Raw genomic sequence first — 17,688 nt, forward strand, 5'->3', positions numbered from 1 at the left:
GTATCATTAATACTATAGTTATTATTGTCTTCTCTTTATCTCTATCTTTTATTATCTTTGAGATCTATGTAGGTGTTCATACAGATGAAAGGACAGACGGACATGGCTATATCGTATCTGCTTTTGACGCTGATTAAGAATATATATGTATGCCTTTTTCTGCCGGCGCAAAGTTAAAATACCCTTCTACTCTATGGGATAAACTTTATGCGAATATGCACAATAATTAAATCAATTTCCCAATTTCAATTCACGATTATATATTTAAATTTCTTGATGATACAAATGCAATTGATCATCTTGGCAAAATGAAAAGATCACCTTACAGAAAACATCAACTCGTCTCTCAATTTATATCATATTGGAGTTAAAGATTTTAAGCCTGAGCCTCTCAATGTCCAATTCCATTTGGGCGAATCTTCATGATTGTATTGCGGTTAGACCAGAGTACTCCTTGATTGTAGAGAGCATTTAGATTGCTATAAGATAATTAAGTGCAATTAAAAAGCTATTCAAGTTTTTAATGCTGTTTAATACTTACTAATCTTCACAATTGGGTAGAAACCACCAGCCGCCTTCAAGACAATTCGCAAAACCATTTAAATTACGATTTTGATCGAAAGTTACAAATTGACGATTTACATTCCGTCCTAAGACATTCAAGTTGCCAGTGTATTTTCCTATTGATTCCAAATTGTAGAATGTTGCGGAGTTTCCAACTCTAAAGTCATCGTATTCTGCCACAAATGACTCCCTTGAATTTATTATCGAAATTAACAATAGATGGCGAGCTAAATTCGTAACCAAATGCAATTTTTCCAATCCAATCCAAAATTCTCCTCCCAAGTTTCCAAATCCATTCACGTAATCTGACCAGTATCTAACAAAGTTTTCACTTCCATCAAATCGTTGCTGAATTATCATCCAACCATCGCCATCGCAAACCGCTTCAAATGATATTCCATTTGTAAGTTGTATCTGTTTAACACCTTTAGTAAGGTTTAAACACGAGCTTGGGGGACTTTTGAAGTTGTTCTGAGTTCGAGGTACATATATCCTCTGATTCTTTGAAATACATTTGTTTAATTCATCTTCCTTAGATATTAGATTCTGCTCCACATTCTTTAGCTGTTTGCTAACTCTTATACAGCGTTTTCGCCAATAATCTAAAGTTGAAAAGATTCTTAAATTTATCACGATTTCTTATTTAATGTTACATACTTAATTTTCTTTGGTTTAGTTCCATCTTCAATTGCAACTCCTTGATTACTTCGTTATTCTTGTAGTCTAGAAAAGTAAAAAAACTTATGAGATTTTCAAATTAATAAAGCTAATACTTACTCAACATATTTTGATTAGTAGACTCATTCCTTTGGGCTTCCAAATCCTTTTGACACGCTACTTGAAAAAAAAATCTTTGTATTGTCAGTGATCTTGAAATAAGTAAAGTCAACACTTACCTAAGATTTTTAAGCTATTCTCAGCTACTTTGTTTAATTCGTTAGCATCATCGGCCTTACACTGTCTTCTTTTGCTCTGATTTCGACATTGGTTTAATCGCTTCTCCAAAGCTGAAATGCGATCTTTTGTAGAAGTAATTGCTTCCTCAAAGTTTAGGTATTTTTCGTTCTCTTGATTTTGAGCTTCCAATTGTCTAATTTTTTCCTCATTTTCTTCAATTTTTTTCTGAATGTCTTCATTTAGTTGTATGCTCACAGTCCAACTTGGCGCAACGATTAAAAAAACAGTTAATATTTTGAGATATTTTTGCATGTTTATTTGCCGCAATTGTTGATGTTATAAAACACATCCGTTTACTTCTTTGCGTCAAAAGATACTGTATAACATCTACTGGCAGTTGAGCCAAGCCGAAGTTTATGTATGTATTATATATAAGCGTGTCAAAATACAAAAATGTGTAGGTTATCAGCAATTTTGTATTTGCTCAAAAACATTTGTTTGGAATATAAGTAAGTTATACATATATAGAGCAGCATACACACAGAAAGCAAGAGTCATCACTTGTGACAAACGCGTACTAAATTTTGTTATCAGTTCACAGTCGAGCTGAAGTCAAATTCTTATTCAATAATACGTATATAATTCTCTCGCACTCGCGGACTAAGAAGACATCTCCAAGCTTATAAAGAATATATACTCTTGATCAGCATCAACAACGTTGATATAGCCAGTACTTCTTATTTTTGAACGGAGATAAAGTTGCTTTTAAACATTTTACCAGTTTTTTTTTAAATTCCAGCAAATTTGGTTCTATGTCAGTTAATAATCTTACAAGTTTTCAATAAATAATTTGTTTGGTCATAAAACAGCTGTTGATCTCGGACTTTCATTGATTTGATTCTCCTCCTGGCTATATTTTAAATATTTGTATAGTATTACCTTCTGAATATAGCATTTGATTTGTTTTTGAGTATTTTATCGGTATATATATTTGGTATATTATTTCGTATTCTTGACGCACTTTCGCTAATCACTTTCTAACACTCTCACTCCCTCCCTCTCTCTCTCTGTCTCTCTCTCTCCTTGTTTTCAATCAAGCCTATTGCGCCATTTTATTTCATTGAATATGATTGAATTTTTTACTTTCATTCAATATACACTCAGAGCAAAAAGAAAAACAATCTAAAATTTAGGAAAAAAAACTTTTATTTGTATGTTATTTTTCAAATATACGATACGTTAACAAAAACACATTTTAAAAGTATACCATAGAGTGAAAAATATACTAGACATGACTGCAACAATCGTGTCTGCCAAACGTAATTCAAAAATATATATTATATTTTTGTATTTAATAAAATTGATTATGAAAAGTATGGTATCAATATCCAATTCTTAAGAAAGCATCAAATGAATAATAAATCAATATCGTATTGACTTATAATTATAATTATAGCACATATGTAGAACCTTTTAATATAGATCAGTGTATGGACGAATCTTCATGAGTGTGGTACCGGAAGGTGTGCTATTCGCTCCATAAAGGGAACCATTTAGATTACTGTAAAATTAAATTATTATAAGTTTATAATTTTTTTTGTCTTTAGTAAAAATTACTCATCGCTACAGCTTGGCTGATACCACCAGCCGCCCTTAAAAACTTCCGCACAATTCTGAGCATTTAAATAGTGATTTTGATCGTATGTGGAAAATGGTTGATTTACATTCCATTGAAACACATTCAAGTTGCCATTATATCTTCCAATCGACACTAAATTGTAGAATGATGTCGAATTTCCAATCCTAAAATTGTCGTATTGTGCGCTAAATGAGCCCCACGGATGTTTTATCGAAATTAATAACTGGTAACGAGTTGAACTCGTAATAAGATGAAGTTTTTCCAATCCAATGAAAAACTCTTCACGCAAGTGGCCAAATCCATTTACGTATTCGTTCCAGTTATTATTAAAATCTTGACTACCATCAAATCGTTTCTGAATGATCATCCAACCATCTCTATCACAAAGCAGATTAAAATGTTTATCATTTGTAAGTTGTATCTCATGAATGCCTGCAGACAGGTTTAAACAAGAGCTTGGAGGATTATTGTTAATATTGAGTTGAGTAAGTAATTCATCTTTAATAGAAGTGCAATTATCCAGCTCAAGTTGTGCCTTACTCAACTTCACTGTCTTTCTTCGGAGGTTATTTTCTATGTCTGCACGTTTCTTTTCACAATCATCTGCATTTTGAAAAGTATTTGATTAACTTTGATAATTATTCAATATTATTTATGTACATACTTAAATTCTTTTCGAATGATGTTTTTTGCTGTGCCTCTATTCTTTTTCTCCATAATGCTTCTGACAAGAAACTAGTAAAGAAAATATAACTTATGAGTTTTTATAAGGAACAAAGTAATGTCGATACATACCCAACTTTTCATGAATTTTCTCAGATTCATTAATCAATTTCTTCATTTCCGAATTCTTATCATACGACTTGTCCTTCTCGGATATCAAAGCCATTCGACACGATACTTTAAAGGATAACAACTGTATTGAGAATGTCAATGGAATGTAAAATTCTTACCAAAACTGTTTTGATCGCTCTGACATTTTTTTGATCTTCTCGTCACTGCGTTTTTCGAAATTTGTGTTATTCACTTGACACGCATCTGCCAGAAATTTGTTCATTAGAAGTTAATTCATACAAAATATTAATAAACTTACTGAGTTTATTTTGAAATTCTTTTATTTCATTTGAACTCTGTTGAAGTTGTAACTTTAACTTTGTATTTTCCTGCTGTTGTTCGCTTACAGAAGTAATGCAAGTTGTGTGTTGTTGAGAACCTTGCTGAATAACTGAAATTTTTATTATGAAAAAGCAGTTAATTTGATCATCAATTAAAACTTACACTGTTGGAGAATCGAATCAAAATTTGGAGCTGCAGCATTATTCTTATCGATCGCCTTTTGAAAAGAACTTAAAATTGATTGCAATAATTGCAATTCAATATCTTTGTTTTTTTATAATTTCTTCGTAACGTTCACTGGCTCTGGTTGCCTCGATTATTTTGATATCTATTTGTGAATTCAAGTTGGCAATTGTATCATCTTTTTGCTTTAATTTGTTTATATTATCGTTCATAATCGTAAGTATGTTATCTGATTGATTTTCAATCTGTGTTTGAAGTTTTATTATATCATCTTCCAAAGAATTTATATATGTGTAGAAATACTCTTCAATTTCTTCATCATGGAATAGCTTAGACAACTAAGTCTTATCTTCGAGAAGATTAAATAAATAAATCATTTCCATCACTGAAGTTTCATTTTCCTCGTTTGGTGAATTAGTTGTGGTTATGAAATCGCCATCAGTTGTTTGAGAGCTCACTTTCCATATTAACACAATTATAAGAAGAGCATTGAAGAAACTGTAACACTTTAGGAAATTCATTGTGAATACAAAAAGCTAAATCTGCTTGCCACTTAAGCGCAATAACAACTAAATTTTGTGAATAGCTTTCACCTACCTTGAAGCTGAAATAAATGGAAAATGTTTATTTTGAATTGACAACTGAATGTTAGCTATGGTGAAATAATCAAATTAATTAATCAATAAACAGCAATTTTCTGCAGCTAAACTTGGTATTAACAAAAGTTCTTAATTTTAAATTTTTCTATTATATCTATACCATAAAAACCACATTTTTATTGTTGTACTTGTTTGGAAACCTCAGATACTTCTATGTACTAAAATGCACATAGGATAAACAAGTAAGATAACTACAGTCGAGTGTACTCGACTGAGAGATACCCGCTCCCCATTTTGAATCAAAGCAAAATATTGAGATATTAATTTTAAAATATACCAAAATAATATACCATAGAATGCCGAAAATATACCGAAATTTGTACTTAGTGTATTCATATAGTACTACATTTAAAATAGAGTGCAAAATATATTAGATTGTAGTAGATTGAATTTGAAAACAAACTTGATCTGCGTGCGAAAATTATAAGTGCTATCGAAAAAAAAAATATATATCTATCTTTAATAGTCTCTGAGATCTATGTGTTCATACACACAGATGGTCAGACAGATAGACAGATGGATACACGGATATGGTCATATCGTCTGTAGACACTGATCAAGAATAATATACTTTGTAGAGTTGGGTGCCTCCTTCTGCCTGTTACATATGTATATAATATTTCCTTCCGGCACGAAGTTATAATACCCTTTTACCTTGTGGGTAGCTGGTATAAAAATCTGTTATATATAGTGGCATGTAAGTTCAAACGAATATACTTTTAGAAATATAGAATAGCAAGAAGAGATCAAAGCAATGTATTGGCAGCAGAAGCGCAAATTGCACTAACATTACTCTGCAATAAGTTAGTAACTTTGGGCAAACACCCTAAGTTATGTAACAGCTACAGTTCGCACTCCATATTAATGAACTTAGTATGATATACGACAGTCCATTATCAATCGATATCATTTTACCAAATATCTATATAAATCTTGAACAGATTGAGAACGTTTTGTTTAAGTCAATAATACATTACAGACATACATTTCAATTAAAATCATTTTTATTAATCTCGTCAAACATATAAATAAAGTACACTATTTAAAAACACAAAAACGATTTGAATTAATATATAAGCATATAAAGCAAAAATTGTGCTCTACAATATTAGCAAAAGAAAATTAAAATTGTTGTAATACATTTAATACGTATTAAACAGAAGAGATACTTTCAATACCCATTAAAGTATGGGCGAATTTTCATAGTTGCGGAAGTTACTGTATTAAAATACCAAACCATTTCGCGATTGTATGGGGCGTTTAAGTTGCTGTAAAATAAGCAAGTTATTTTTTTTGAAATTTATTTTAATTTTATTGAAACTCACCTGTTGCTACAGTAATTAGAATACCACCAGCCACCCATGCCATTTTTAGCGCAATTTTCATAAGTATTTGAATTATTTTTTTTATCATATGTTGAAAATTTCTTATTTGCTTTCGCTGTTAACGAATTTATCGTAAATGGATATTTGCTTCCCTTTATAAATTTTCCTAGTGACTCCAATTCGTAAAGAGACTCTGAATTGCCTACGCGAAAGTCTTCATATTCAACAAAACTTGTATATCCATCAATTGTCATTAAAATGTTTAGCTGGTAGCGTTCTGAGCTTGTGAGCAGATGCAGTTTTTCCAATCCAATCCAAAACTCCCCATTTATGTCTCCAAATCCATTCACGTATTCCTGCCAATTTTTATTAAAATCTTGTTCTCCATTAATCCGACGCTGAATGATCATCCAACCATCATCATCACAAAGAACATTACTACTTTCTTTATTTGGAAGTTGTATCTTTAGAGTACCAGCTGTCCAACCTATACAGGAGTCTGGAAGACTTTCTACGGACTTTTCTTTAAAAGAATTTAAGTTTGTCAGCTCTTCTTGTAAATCTGTCGAATTCAGTTGAGTGACTCTTAGCTGATTTTCGATGTCAGAGCGGTAATTTTTGCAATCATCTGCGCATAACAAAATTCTATGGAATATAACTTTATTATTTATTCAATTGACATACTTAGCTCATTTTGGATTAATTTTCTATCCCCAATCGTTTTTTGAATATCTTCGTTATTCTTTTGACATTGGACTAGAATAAAAATATATAATATATGTTATATAATTTTTTGATATAATTTTTCTTACCTAATAATATTTGTTGATCTCTCTGATATTCGGCTAAATTTGTGTAATTTAATTCGCAAACAGCTGAAAGAAATGTAATATTATTTCCTGATTTTTGTATATAAAATCTTATTAATGAACTTACTGAGTTGATTTTCGAGATATGTTATTTCCATTGTATTGTTCTGAAGCTGTGAATTTAACTTTGTATTTTCCTGTTGTAGTTCGTTCACAGAATTCAAGCACGTTGCGTCTAGCTTTGAATTTTGCTGATTAACTAATTTGTGGATTAAAATTAATTATTGCAATTAATTTGCATTTAACAAAAACTTACTCTTATTGTTTCCCGACTCCAGCAATGATGTTACATTTTCACAAGGTTTTATAATTGATTTCAAGCTTTCTATTAGATCTCTGTAATCCTCTAGTTGTTGATTATTTTTATTGATTTCATTTCCTTGACTAGACAAGCGTGATACATTGTCATTTATCGTAGTTTCTAGCTTAGCTATAATCTCATCTTTAATCTTTAATTTGTTTTCGTTATCATTGATTTTCATCTGGAGAATATCTGAGTGATTTTTGCTCTGCTCTCGACACTGATTTAACTGATTCTCCAAAGATGAAATATAATCTCTTGTAGAATTTATTGCTTTATCAAAGTTTAGACTTTTTTCGTTCTCGTGTATTTCAGCTTCCAATTGTCCTATTTTTTTCTCATTCTCTTCAATTTTTTTCTGAATATCTTCATTTAATTGTACGCTCCCTGTCCATCTTGGCGCAACGATTAAAAAAAACGTCAACAAATTCAGAAATTTCTGCATATTTCTTTAATTGATTCTAAAAAACACAACCGTCGGCTGCTTACTGTAAATTGGTACTAATTTGCATTTGTAGCTCACAGTCAAAGAATAGTTTAATCATATATGTATTCGGTTATATATAATATATAAGTTTATGTATATGCCGGGAATTCCAATGCTATCAGCGATCAGCGTCGTAGTCGAAAATGTTCTTTATAATAAGTACATACATACATATTTGCCTTCTATATTCGTTCATGTCGAACCTCTATCGTTATCAGAAGAACATATTAAAACAAGTAAGAAAGCTATATACGAGCGTGCTCGATGACCAGTTTGAATAAAACCCAAACATTTTCAAAATGGAAGCGGACAAGAACAAGTAAGAAAGCTATGTTCAGGTACCCATATTGAATAAAACCATATTCTACAAATATCAGGTTATCATATTAAATTATTCATATTTATTTACAGTTAAGCTTTACTAATTACGAATTATATTCATTAGAATGAGTCCCCTATTTGTGTACCTAATAAAAGAATTTCTTTCATATGTTAAAAATGGCATTTGTAAATGATGTTGTAAGGCATTCATATCCTCCTCCATATTAAATTTAATTTAAAAGTATCATCCAAATTTATGACAAAGAATTATATTCAAAATAACAAAATGAATTAGCTATCTGTCTTAGCAGATAAAACAATATATTAGCAAAAAAAAAATACATGTTTTTGTATGACATTAAATTGATATTAGGCTGAGTGCAAGCAAGAAGCGATGAATGTTTGAATAGAATTACTGGAAAGAGTTCAGAGTGAGAGCGAAGCGAGAGCTAAGGCAAAGAGAGAGAGAGAGAGAGAGAGAAAAAGATCAAGTCGCAAACCGCTTTCTCGCTTCATCTCGTTTCTCTTAAGGCTTTCACTCCGTCTTCTTACCGTCTTGCTCGTCGTTTCACGTTGAGCTTTGCTTCTTGTACGCAATCTGATATCAGCCTTTAATGTAAACTTTAAATAATAAAAGAGTTCAATATGTAGGAAACGGGCGAATCCTCATAGTTACGGAGATTGCTCCAGCATAGGACCAAGACAGTTGACCATTGTATGGCGCGTTTAAGTTGCTGTAAAATAAGCAAATTACTTTTTTTGAAATTAATTTTAATTTTATTGAAACTCACCTGCTACCACAGTTAACCGTATACCACCAGCCACCCATGCCATTTTCAGCGCAATTTGCATAATTATTTGGAATATTATTTTTATCATATGTTGAGAATTTCTTATTTACATTTATATTTAACGAATTTATGTTAAATGGATACATGGTGCTTCGCTTTATAAATGTTCCTAATGACTCCAATTCGTATAGAGAATCTGAATTGCCTACACGAAAGTTTTCATATTCAACAAAACTTGTATATCCACCAATTGTCATTAAAATGTTTAGCTTGTGTCGATCTGAATTTCTCAACAGATGCAGTTTTTCCAATCCAATCCAAAAGTCCCCATTTATGTCTCCAAATCCATTCACGTATTCCTGCCAATTTTTATCAAAATCTTGTTTTCCATTAATTCGACGCTGAATGATCATCCAACCATCATCATCACAAAGAACATTAATACTTTCTTTACTTAGAAGTTGTATCTTTAGAGTACCAGCTGTCCAACCTATACAGGAGTCTGGAAGACTTTCTACGGACTTTTCTTTAAAAGAATTTAAGTTTGTCAGCTTTTCTTGTAAATCTGTCAAATTCAGTTGAGTGACTCTTAGCTGATTTTCGATGTCTGAACTGTAATTTTTGCAATCATCTGCGCATAACGAAATTCTATAGAAGAAGAATCTTTTTTATATTCCTATAATGTAAAAAAAACTCAAAACAATGTCATGAAAACTGAAGCGTACATTGCATTAACATTCCTTACTTACTTAACATTACTTACTTACTGCTGTTCGTTCTCGATATTAACATACTTAGTATAAGGTAGTCCATTATCAAAATCATTTAACCAAATGTATTTTTAAGCTTTATTTTGCTTTATAACAATTATACTTATATAAATCGTTCAATTTATTTTAAAAGTATTTTAATTAATTATAAAAATTAAGTCAAAGTGCTAAGTACTATTGAAAGAAAAAAAAAAGAAAAAGGGAAAGCTGTCTCCTTAGCAGATATAAACAATTAGTTCACTCTAAAATATTATTCGAGGAAAATGTTTTTATTTTTTTTTGTAAAACACTACATAAATATTGAATATGAACTTGTAAGATAATAAATTGAAAGTTTCAATACCCATTAGAGTATGTGCGAATTTTCATAGTTGTGGAAATTACTTTTCCGTAACACCATATCTTTTCACCATAGTATTGCGAGTTTAAGTTGCTGTAAGATAGTCAAGTCAAATCATTTTAATTAATTTTCATTTTCATTTAACTCACCTGTCTCCACAGGAATAAGTATACCACCAGCCACCCATTCCATTCGCAGCGCAATTATAGCTATATGAATATGGGCTAATTCCATCGTAGGTTGCAAATTTCTTATTTACATTCCTTTTTAATAGATCATATGTGGTTTGCTCAGATGTAAACTTTCCTACTGATTCCAATTTGTAATGGGAGTATGAATTACCAATCCTAAAGTGATTGTATAGAAAATTCTCATAATGTGAGCCATAAATGGAATTTACGGATATTTGTAATTGGTGTCGCATTGAACTCGTAACGAGATGCAGTTTTTCCAATCCAAACCAAAAGTCCCCATCCAAGTATCCAAATCCATCCACGTATTCCTGCCAGTTTTTGTCAAAATCTTGTTCTCCATCACAAAGAACATTACAACTTTTTTTTATTTGGAAGTTGAATTTCTTGAATACCAGGACTCAAATTTAAACAAGACTTTGGTAGAATTGTTACGGGCTTCTCTTGAATCTTCTTCGCCAATTCCGCTTGTAAATCTGTCAAATTCAGTTGAGTGACTCTTAGCTGATTTTCAATGTCTGAACTGTAGTTTTTACAATCGTCTGTGTATAAAAAAAATTATATGTTAAATTCTACATAATTATTTATTCAATTGACATACTTAGCTCATTTTGGATTAATTTTCTATCCCCAATCGTTTTTTGAATATCTTCGTTATTCTTTTGACATTGAACTAGAATAAAAATATATAATATATGTTATATAATCTTTTGATATAATTTTTCTTACCTAATAATATTTGTTGATCTCTCTGATATTTGGCTAAATTTGTATAATTTAATTCGCAACCAGCTGAAAGAAATGTGATATTATTTCCTGATTGTTTTTTTATAAAATCTTTTTAATGATCTTACTGAGTTGACTTTCTAGATATGTTATATCCGTTGTAATGTTCTGAAGCTGTGAATTTAACTTTGTATTTTCCTGCTGTAGTTCGTTCACAGAATTAATGCACGTTGCGTCTAGTTTTGTATTTTGCTGATTAACTAATTTGTGGATTAAAATTAATTATTGCAATTAATTTTTATTTAACGAAAACTTACTCTTATTGTTTCCCGACTCCAGCAATGATATTACATTTTCACAAGGTTTTATAATAGATTTCAAGTTGTCTATTAGATTCCTGTAATCTTCTAGTTGTTGATTATTTTTATTGATTTCAGTTTCTTGAATAGACATGCGTAGTACATTATCTTGTATTTCAGCGTTTTTCTTGGCAATAATCTCATCTTTAATCTTTAATTTGATTTCGTTATCATTGATTTTCAACTGGAGAATATCTGTGTGATTTTTGCTCTGCTCTCGACACTGATTTAATTGATTTTCCAAAGATGAAATATAATCTCTTGTAGAATTTATTGCTTCCTCAAAGTTAAGATATTTTTCGTTCTCGAGATTTTGAGCTTCCAATTGTCTTATTTTTTTCTCATTTTCTTCAATTTTTTTCTCAATATCTTCATTTAATTGTACGCTCCCTGTCCATCTTGGCGCAACGATTAAAAAAAACGTCAACAACTTCAGAAATTTTTGCATACTTCTTTAATTGATTCTAAAAAACACATCCGTCGGCTGCTTATTGTAAATTATTACTAATATGCATTTGCATAATGCAGCTCAAAATCAAAGCACAGTTTAATCATATAGACGCTTATTTATATCATATAGAAGCTTGTGCATGTACTATATGCCAGAAATTCCAATGCTATCAGGGCGCTGCAGCGATCAGACTTAAAGTCGAAAATGCTTTTTAATATAAGTTCATACATTTATGCCCTTCAATATTCGTTCATGTCGAACCTCTGTCGTTATCGAAAGAACATATTAAAACAAGTGAGAAAGCTATATTTGAGCGTGCTTGATAACCAGTTTGAATAAAATTAATATCCATCAGTGTAAGGGCGAATTTCCATTGTTACTCGTTGTATTTTAAGCCATCTCCAGTATATAACATCATAGGGCGCATTTAGGTCACTGTAAGATTATCAGATTAAATTATTCATATTCATATACAGTTAATCTTCACTAACCATTGATTATAATTTTCTGAATACCACCAGCCTGCGTTCATGGTTGGCCAATTATTAGAATTTGTATCGACTATTGAAAAAGGCATTTTTACATGATTTTCTAAGGCATTTAAATCAATATCTCCCGTGAAATTTCCAATTGATTCCAATTCATATAGAGACTCTGAATTTCCAATCCTAAAGTCATCATACTCCAAAATTACTTCTTTTTCTTCTTGTTCTTCTTCTTTTTTTTCTATCGTTTTACTTTCAACTTGTGACGCGTTGCATTGGTAATTAGATGCAGATTTTCCAATCCCATGAAAAACTCCCCATTAATGTCTCCAATTCCATCCATATATATCTGCAAATTCTTATTGAAGTCACCACTTCCATCGATTCGTCGCTGAATAATCATCCAACCATCCGAACCGCATAGCACATAATATGGATTTCCATTTGGAAGTTGAATCTCTTGAATACCAGAAGTCAGGTTTAAACATGAGGTGGGAAGACTTCTGGATGGAATTGATGATCCGGATATTTGTTGATGCTTTGTAAAGCAATCGCTTAACTCATCATCCTTAGAACTGAGTTTATTCTTAAATAACTCTTTCCACGAATTGCAGTATTTAAACTCGGTTTGTAGTGTGCTTAGTGTTTTTTCCAAGTCGGCAAGTTTATGTTGGCTATCCATAGTGTCATATTTACAGCGCTCTAAAATCAAACTGAATATGAAATGTATAGGTCATAATAAAAAATGCAATGTTCCATACCTAATTCCATTTCCATGAACGATGTTCTCACCATTTGATCTTGGTTTTCCTCTAGAAGTGTTATACAAAAATAAAAATTGTTTTGTTAATGTTTTTTCGGAACTTACTTTGTTCATTTTTCAGCATTTCTATTTCGCTATTTTGCTTCTCAGCTGCAGACTTCAACATAGTAATTTCTAGATAATCTGTAATTAATTATGCTATTAAATTGCACTTACAATATCTATTTTTAACTCATTTAAATTTACCCTCTTCCTTTTCCGACTTCAACTTTGATATTTCTTCATTTTTTATATTGATGGTTGATTGCAACTTCGTAACTTGATCTTTATAATCGGCAACTTGTTCTTTATTCTTTAAAAGTTGATCTATTTCAGTATTCAAGAGTCTTAATTTATTTTCCAACTCAGCATTTTGCTTAGCGATAGTCTCATCACTTTGCTTTAATTTCAATTCAATGTTAGCGGTATTCAACTGGATTTTTTGCATTTCACTTAATACAACTGATAAGGAATTTTCATTGTTTTCAATTTTGTTAAGTAACTTGTTGTTGCCATCAGTAGGCTGTGTGTTGACTGTCCATATTTGCACAATTACAAGGACAAAAGCGAATAATCTGAGATACTTTCGCATATTGGAATTTTCAGAGGGAATTCAAGATACACAACCGTTTACCACTTGCGACGAATTACTTCTAAATTTGATGAATAGTTGAAACTAAATTTAATAGCATAAATTTAAGTCTAACCTAACGCTATCAGTGGCGAAGTAATCAACTTAAAACAATCAGCATTACGCGAGTGCGTACACTATTTTAAATAATTTGGTTTTTTGCTAAAAGAAACAGGAAGTTCCGCTAGCTAATCTTGAAAACAACAAAAATGTAGTTCTCAACAAAATATTAACCACATATTAATCTATATATTAGGTCGCAAAAATTCGGCATTCTTGTGTTAATTTTGGAGATATTAGGCACTACATTTCATGTGAACTCGCAAATGGCACGGGAAATAAATGGAATTATTATCATTTACCCAAATTTGAATTCATGTGTTTAAATATCTTTGCATATAATAGAAAACAAGTAAGAAAGTTACAGTCAAGTATGCTCAACTGTGAGATAACCGCAACCCATTGTAAATAAAAGCAAAACAGAGCACAGTACAGTGTAGTATTATTTGTTAAATATAACAAATTATCATATTGAAAACATACTAAAATATACCATATATAGATATACTGTTTCATTTGAAATGTACCATAAAGTATCAATTATACCAGATTATACCAAAGCAATTTAGGCCCTCTTCTGAAAATATACCAAAAATATTCAAAGCATAACCAAAAAGTATATTTTGGCAAATTAATAGATCGCCTTATCGATCACTTTGACCACCATGGCAATTAACCTAATGACCCAAAATGATCTTTTACGTATTTTCAATGCTTTTCATGTAATCCTAAATATTGTAGCTATACGAGTATTTAACTGTCGTAAAATTAACCTCGTTTCTCATAGTTTTTTTTTAACAAGTACTGAAAGAGCGTGGTAAATTTGGCCCTTATCGATGGTGAGATCTACGTGGCATAAAGGCAGATGGATGTCTTTAGCTACTCTGGCACAAAGTCATAAGACTAATAATATTAGATGTAATTCTTTTTTTTTTACATTCAATATATAATGTTTTAATTCTAACTTCAAATATTTTTTACTTGTACACAACAATATATTTTAGATATAATAGAATAATCAATGCAAAAATACGAAAATCTTCTGATTTTAAATTGAATAGGATAATAAGTAGAGGCTCTTTAATGTTCGGTAAGGTAGGGCCGAATTGCCATTGTTACGGCATTCACTACAACATATCTCCAGTAGACCTCACTGTAACCAGCATCAGTGTGGGGCGCATTTAGATAGCTGTAAGAATATCAGATAAAATTATTTATTTTCATTTACTGTTGACCTTCACTAACCAATAATCGTCTACATCCGAGTACCACCAGCCTCCCATTTCAGTTTCCAAATCAGGAGACTTTCTATCATATGTTGAAAATGGCATTTTTATATGATGTTGTAAGGCATTTATAATATACTCATCTCCCGTGAAATTTCCGATTGATTCCAATTCATATAGAGATTCTGAATTTCCAATCTTAAAGTCATCATATTCCGCAACTCTTGTTCTGGAATAATCAGTTTTAATCGAAATATTTAACTGTTGACGTGTTGCATTGGTAATTAGGTGCAAATTTTCCAATCCCATAAAAAACTCCCCATGAATGTCTCCAATTCCATCCACATATTCCTGCCAGGTCTTATTAAAGTCTTGACTTCCATCGATTCGTCGCTGAATAATCATCCAACCATCCGAATCGCATAGCACATAATATGGATTTCCATTTGGAAGTTGAATCTCTTGAATACCAGAAGTCAGGTTTAAACATGAGGTGGGAAGACTTCTGGATGGAATTGATGATCCGGATATTTGTTGATTCTTTGTAAAGCAATCGTTTAACTCTTCATCCTTAGAACTGAGTTTATTCTTAAATAACTCTTTCCACGAATTGCAGTATTTAACCTCAGTTTGTAATGTGCTCTGTGCTTTTTCTTTAAAGCTTTCAAATTCACTTTTGTCCTGATAAGAATCATGTTCACAGCGTTCTAAAATTAAAATTAATATGGAATGTACAACCCATCATTAATAAATTAATGTTCCATACTTAATTCTTTTTCTAGAAGCCATGTTTTCTCTACTTTCTCTTGGTTTTTCTCTAGAAAGATTATTAAAAAATAAAAAGTGTTATCGACAGATTTCTATATGTAAGATTTTACGGAATTTACTTTGTTCGTTTTTCAGCCATTCTGTTTCGCTATTTTGCTTCTCAAATTCATACTTCAGCGTATTATATTTTACATTATCTGGAATAATTAAAATTATTAAATTTTACCAAATTAAGCAGCTTATTTAAGTTTACACTCATCGTTTGCCGACTCCAACTTTAATATTTTTTTATTTTGTGCATTGATGGTATGTTCGTTCGATGTTAGAGTTGAATGCAACTTTGATATTTGATCTTTGTAATCGGCAACTTGCTCTTTAGATTTTATAAGCTCATTTACATCAGTCAGTTCCTTTAATTTCAATTCGATGTTAGCGGTATTCAGCTGAATTTTTTGTATTTCACTTAATATAATTGATAGAGAAGTTTCTTTCACTTCTGTTTCATCCAGAAACTTCTTATTTTCTTCTTTTGTTAAATTAGTAGTTGTAATAAAATCTCCATCAGTTGGTTGTGTGCTGACTGTCCATATTTGCACAATTACAAGGACAACAGCGAATAATTTGAGGAACTTCCACATATTGGAATTTCTGGAGGGAATTCAAGATTCACAACCGTTTGCCACTTGAGACGAATTACTACTAAATTTGATGAAGAGTTTGTAGCCACGTTGAAACCAAATTTAAAAGCATAAATTTAAGTCTAACCTAACGCTATCAGTAGCGAAGTAATCAACTTAAAACAATCAGCATTACACGAGTGCGTACTCTATTTAAAAAAAAATTGTGTTTCCTGAAAAAAAACAGGAAGTTTCTCTATCTAATCTTCAAAACAACAAAAAATGTAGTACTCAACAAAATATTAAATGTGCATACCACATATTAAACTATAAAAATTCGGTATATGAACTCGCAAATGCCACTTGAATTATCGAAATGTTCGCAAATTTGTATTCAAGTACAAATTTAATATATTTTTGCATATAACATAATTATAGATAAATAACTAATAAATTAATATAATTATTCTGTTGTTTTTATACCCGCTACACATAGGGTAGAAGGGTATCTTTGTGTCTCCAGGAAATGCATTTAACAGTCAGAAGAAGGCATCTCCGACGCTATAAAGTCTAGACGATATAGGCAGATCCGTATGTCTGGCTATATGTCCGTCTGTTCGTATGAACCTGTAGATCTCAAAGACTATAAGAGATAGAGTCAGCACTTTTTATGTTTGCACACCCACGCAAATCGACAAAAATCGAATAACAGGCGTAATTTCGAAGCTAGAATCAAATTTTTGTATACATATATAATACAATAATAACCATTGTATTTACATATGGTTTCTGGGAGTTCGGTATATAATATTTTGACCTTTATGATATATTTTGAATGTATTACTTCATCGACATATCAAATATGGGCTTCAGTTTATTTGAGTATTTTTGGAGTATATTAATTTGGTATATTTTAAGAAAAATACCGCACTATCGTGCTCTTATTTAAAATGGGTACGGGCTTTCTCACAGTTTATTGTGAACCACTTCTGAAAGGATCGAAATCCTAAATAGTTTCCGTCAAATTCTGTTTGTTTATTATGTGTGTTTTCATATTCCCTTTGGTTCACTTGTTAATTGAAATAAAATTAATTTATACGCGATTCAAAT

General features: G+C 31.1%; 5 protein-coding genes across 8 annotated transcripts; all 5 read right to left on the bottom strand.

The window, feature by feature from the left end:
* Window positions 1–244: 244 nt before the first annotated feature.
* On the bottom strand, window positions 245–1,844 carry LOC132796038 (angiopoietin-related protein 3-like). 2 transcript variants are annotated; one of them, XM_060807057.1, is made up of 5 exons: window positions 1,461–1,844; window positions 1,342–1,401; window positions 1,222–1,287; window positions 542–1,166; window positions 245–479 (listed from the first exon to the last, which is right to left on the bottom strand). In XM_060807057.1, the coding sequence occupies exons 1-5, from the start codon at window positions 1,771–1,773 to the stop codon at window positions 392–394; spliced, it is 1,152 nt and encodes a 383-aa protein (XP_060663040.1). In that variant the 5' UTR covers window positions 1,774–1,844; the 3' UTR covers window positions 245–391. The 2 variants fall into 2 exon arrangements, with proteins under 2 accessions (XP_060663040.1, XP_060663050.1); XM_060807067.1 differs by having other exon boundaries at window positions 1,342–1,398; window positions 1,461–1,843.
* Window positions 1,845–2,807: 963 nt separating this feature from the next.
* On the bottom strand, window positions 2,808–3,990 carry LOC132798215 (angiopoietin-related protein 2-like). 3 transcript variants are annotated; one of them, XR_009633914.1, is made up of 4 exons: window positions 3,896–3,990; window positions 3,765–3,835; window positions 3,079–3,703; window positions 2,808–3,022 (listed from the first exon to the last, which is right to left on the bottom strand). XR_009633914.1 is itself a non-coding variant. In XM_060809993.1 (3 exons), exons 2-3 carry the CDS (start codon window positions 3,465–3,467, stop codon window positions 2,935–2,937), a joined length of 477 nt encoding a protein of 158 aa, XP_060665976.1. In that variant the 5' UTR covers window positions 3,468–3,703; window positions 3,765–3,834; the 3' UTR covers window positions 2,809–2,934. The 3 variants fall into 3 exon arrangements, 2 of the variants coding, with proteins under 2 accessions (XP_060665976.1, XP_060665975.1); XM_060809993.1 differs by lacking the exon at window positions 3,896–3,990 and having other exon boundaries at window positions 2,809–3,022; window positions 3,765–3,834; XM_060809992.1 differs by lacking the exons at window positions 3,765–3,835; window positions 3,896–3,990 and having other exon boundaries at window positions 2,809–3,022; window positions 3,079–3,747.
* A 2,145-nt stretch (window positions 3,991–6,135) lies between these two features.
* On the bottom strand, window positions 6,136–8,036 carry LOC132795268 (angiopoietin-related protein 3-like). Its single transcript, XM_060805899.1, has 6 exons — window positions 7,509–8,036; window positions 7,320–7,451; window positions 7,196–7,258; window positions 7,068–7,139; window positions 6,384–7,011; window positions 6,136–6,326 (listed from the first exon to the last, which is right to left on the bottom strand). The coding sequence occupies exons 1-6, from the start codon at window positions 7,996–7,998 to the stop codon at window positions 6,230–6,232; spliced, it is 1,482 nt and encodes a 493-aa protein (XP_060661882.1). The 5' UTR covers window positions 7,999–8,036; the 3' UTR covers window positions 6,136–6,229.
* Window positions 8,037–10,102: 2,066 nt separating this feature from the next.
* LOC132791611 (uncharacterized) lies at window positions 10,103–12,029 on the bottom strand. The gene is made up of 6 exons (XM_060800616.1): window positions 11,497–12,029; window positions 11,308–11,439; window positions 11,183–11,245; window positions 11,055–11,126; window positions 10,412–10,995; window positions 10,103–10,355 (listed from the first exon to the last, which is right to left on the bottom strand). Exons 1-5 carry the CDS (start codon window positions 11,984–11,986, stop codon window positions 10,808–10,810), a joined length of 945 nt encoding a protein of 314 aa, XP_060656599.1. The 5' UTR covers window positions 11,987–12,029; the 3' UTR covers window positions 10,103–10,355; window positions 10,412–10,807.
* Window positions 12,030–12,699: 670 nt separating this feature from the next.
* On the bottom strand, window positions 12,700–13,326 carry LOC132798876 (angiopoietin-related protein 4-like). Its single transcript, XM_060810879.1, has 2 exons — window positions 13,236–13,326; window positions 12,700–13,176 (listed from the first exon to the last, which is right to left on the bottom strand). Exons 1-2 carry the CDS (start codon window positions 13,267–13,269, stop codon window positions 12,716–12,718), a joined length of 495 nt encoding a protein of 164 aa, XP_060666862.1. The 5' UTR covers window positions 13,270–13,326; the 3' UTR covers window positions 12,700–12,715.
* Window positions 13,327–17,688: the final 4,362 nt, after the last annotated feature.

This window comes from Drosophila nasuta, chromosome 2L, assembly GCF_023558535.2.
Source record: "Drosophila nasuta strain 15112-1781.00 chromosome 2L, ASM2355853v1, whole genome shotgun sequence".
Lineage (NCBI taxonomy): Eukaryota > Metazoa > Arthropoda > Insecta > Diptera > Drosophilidae > Drosophila > Drosophila nasuta.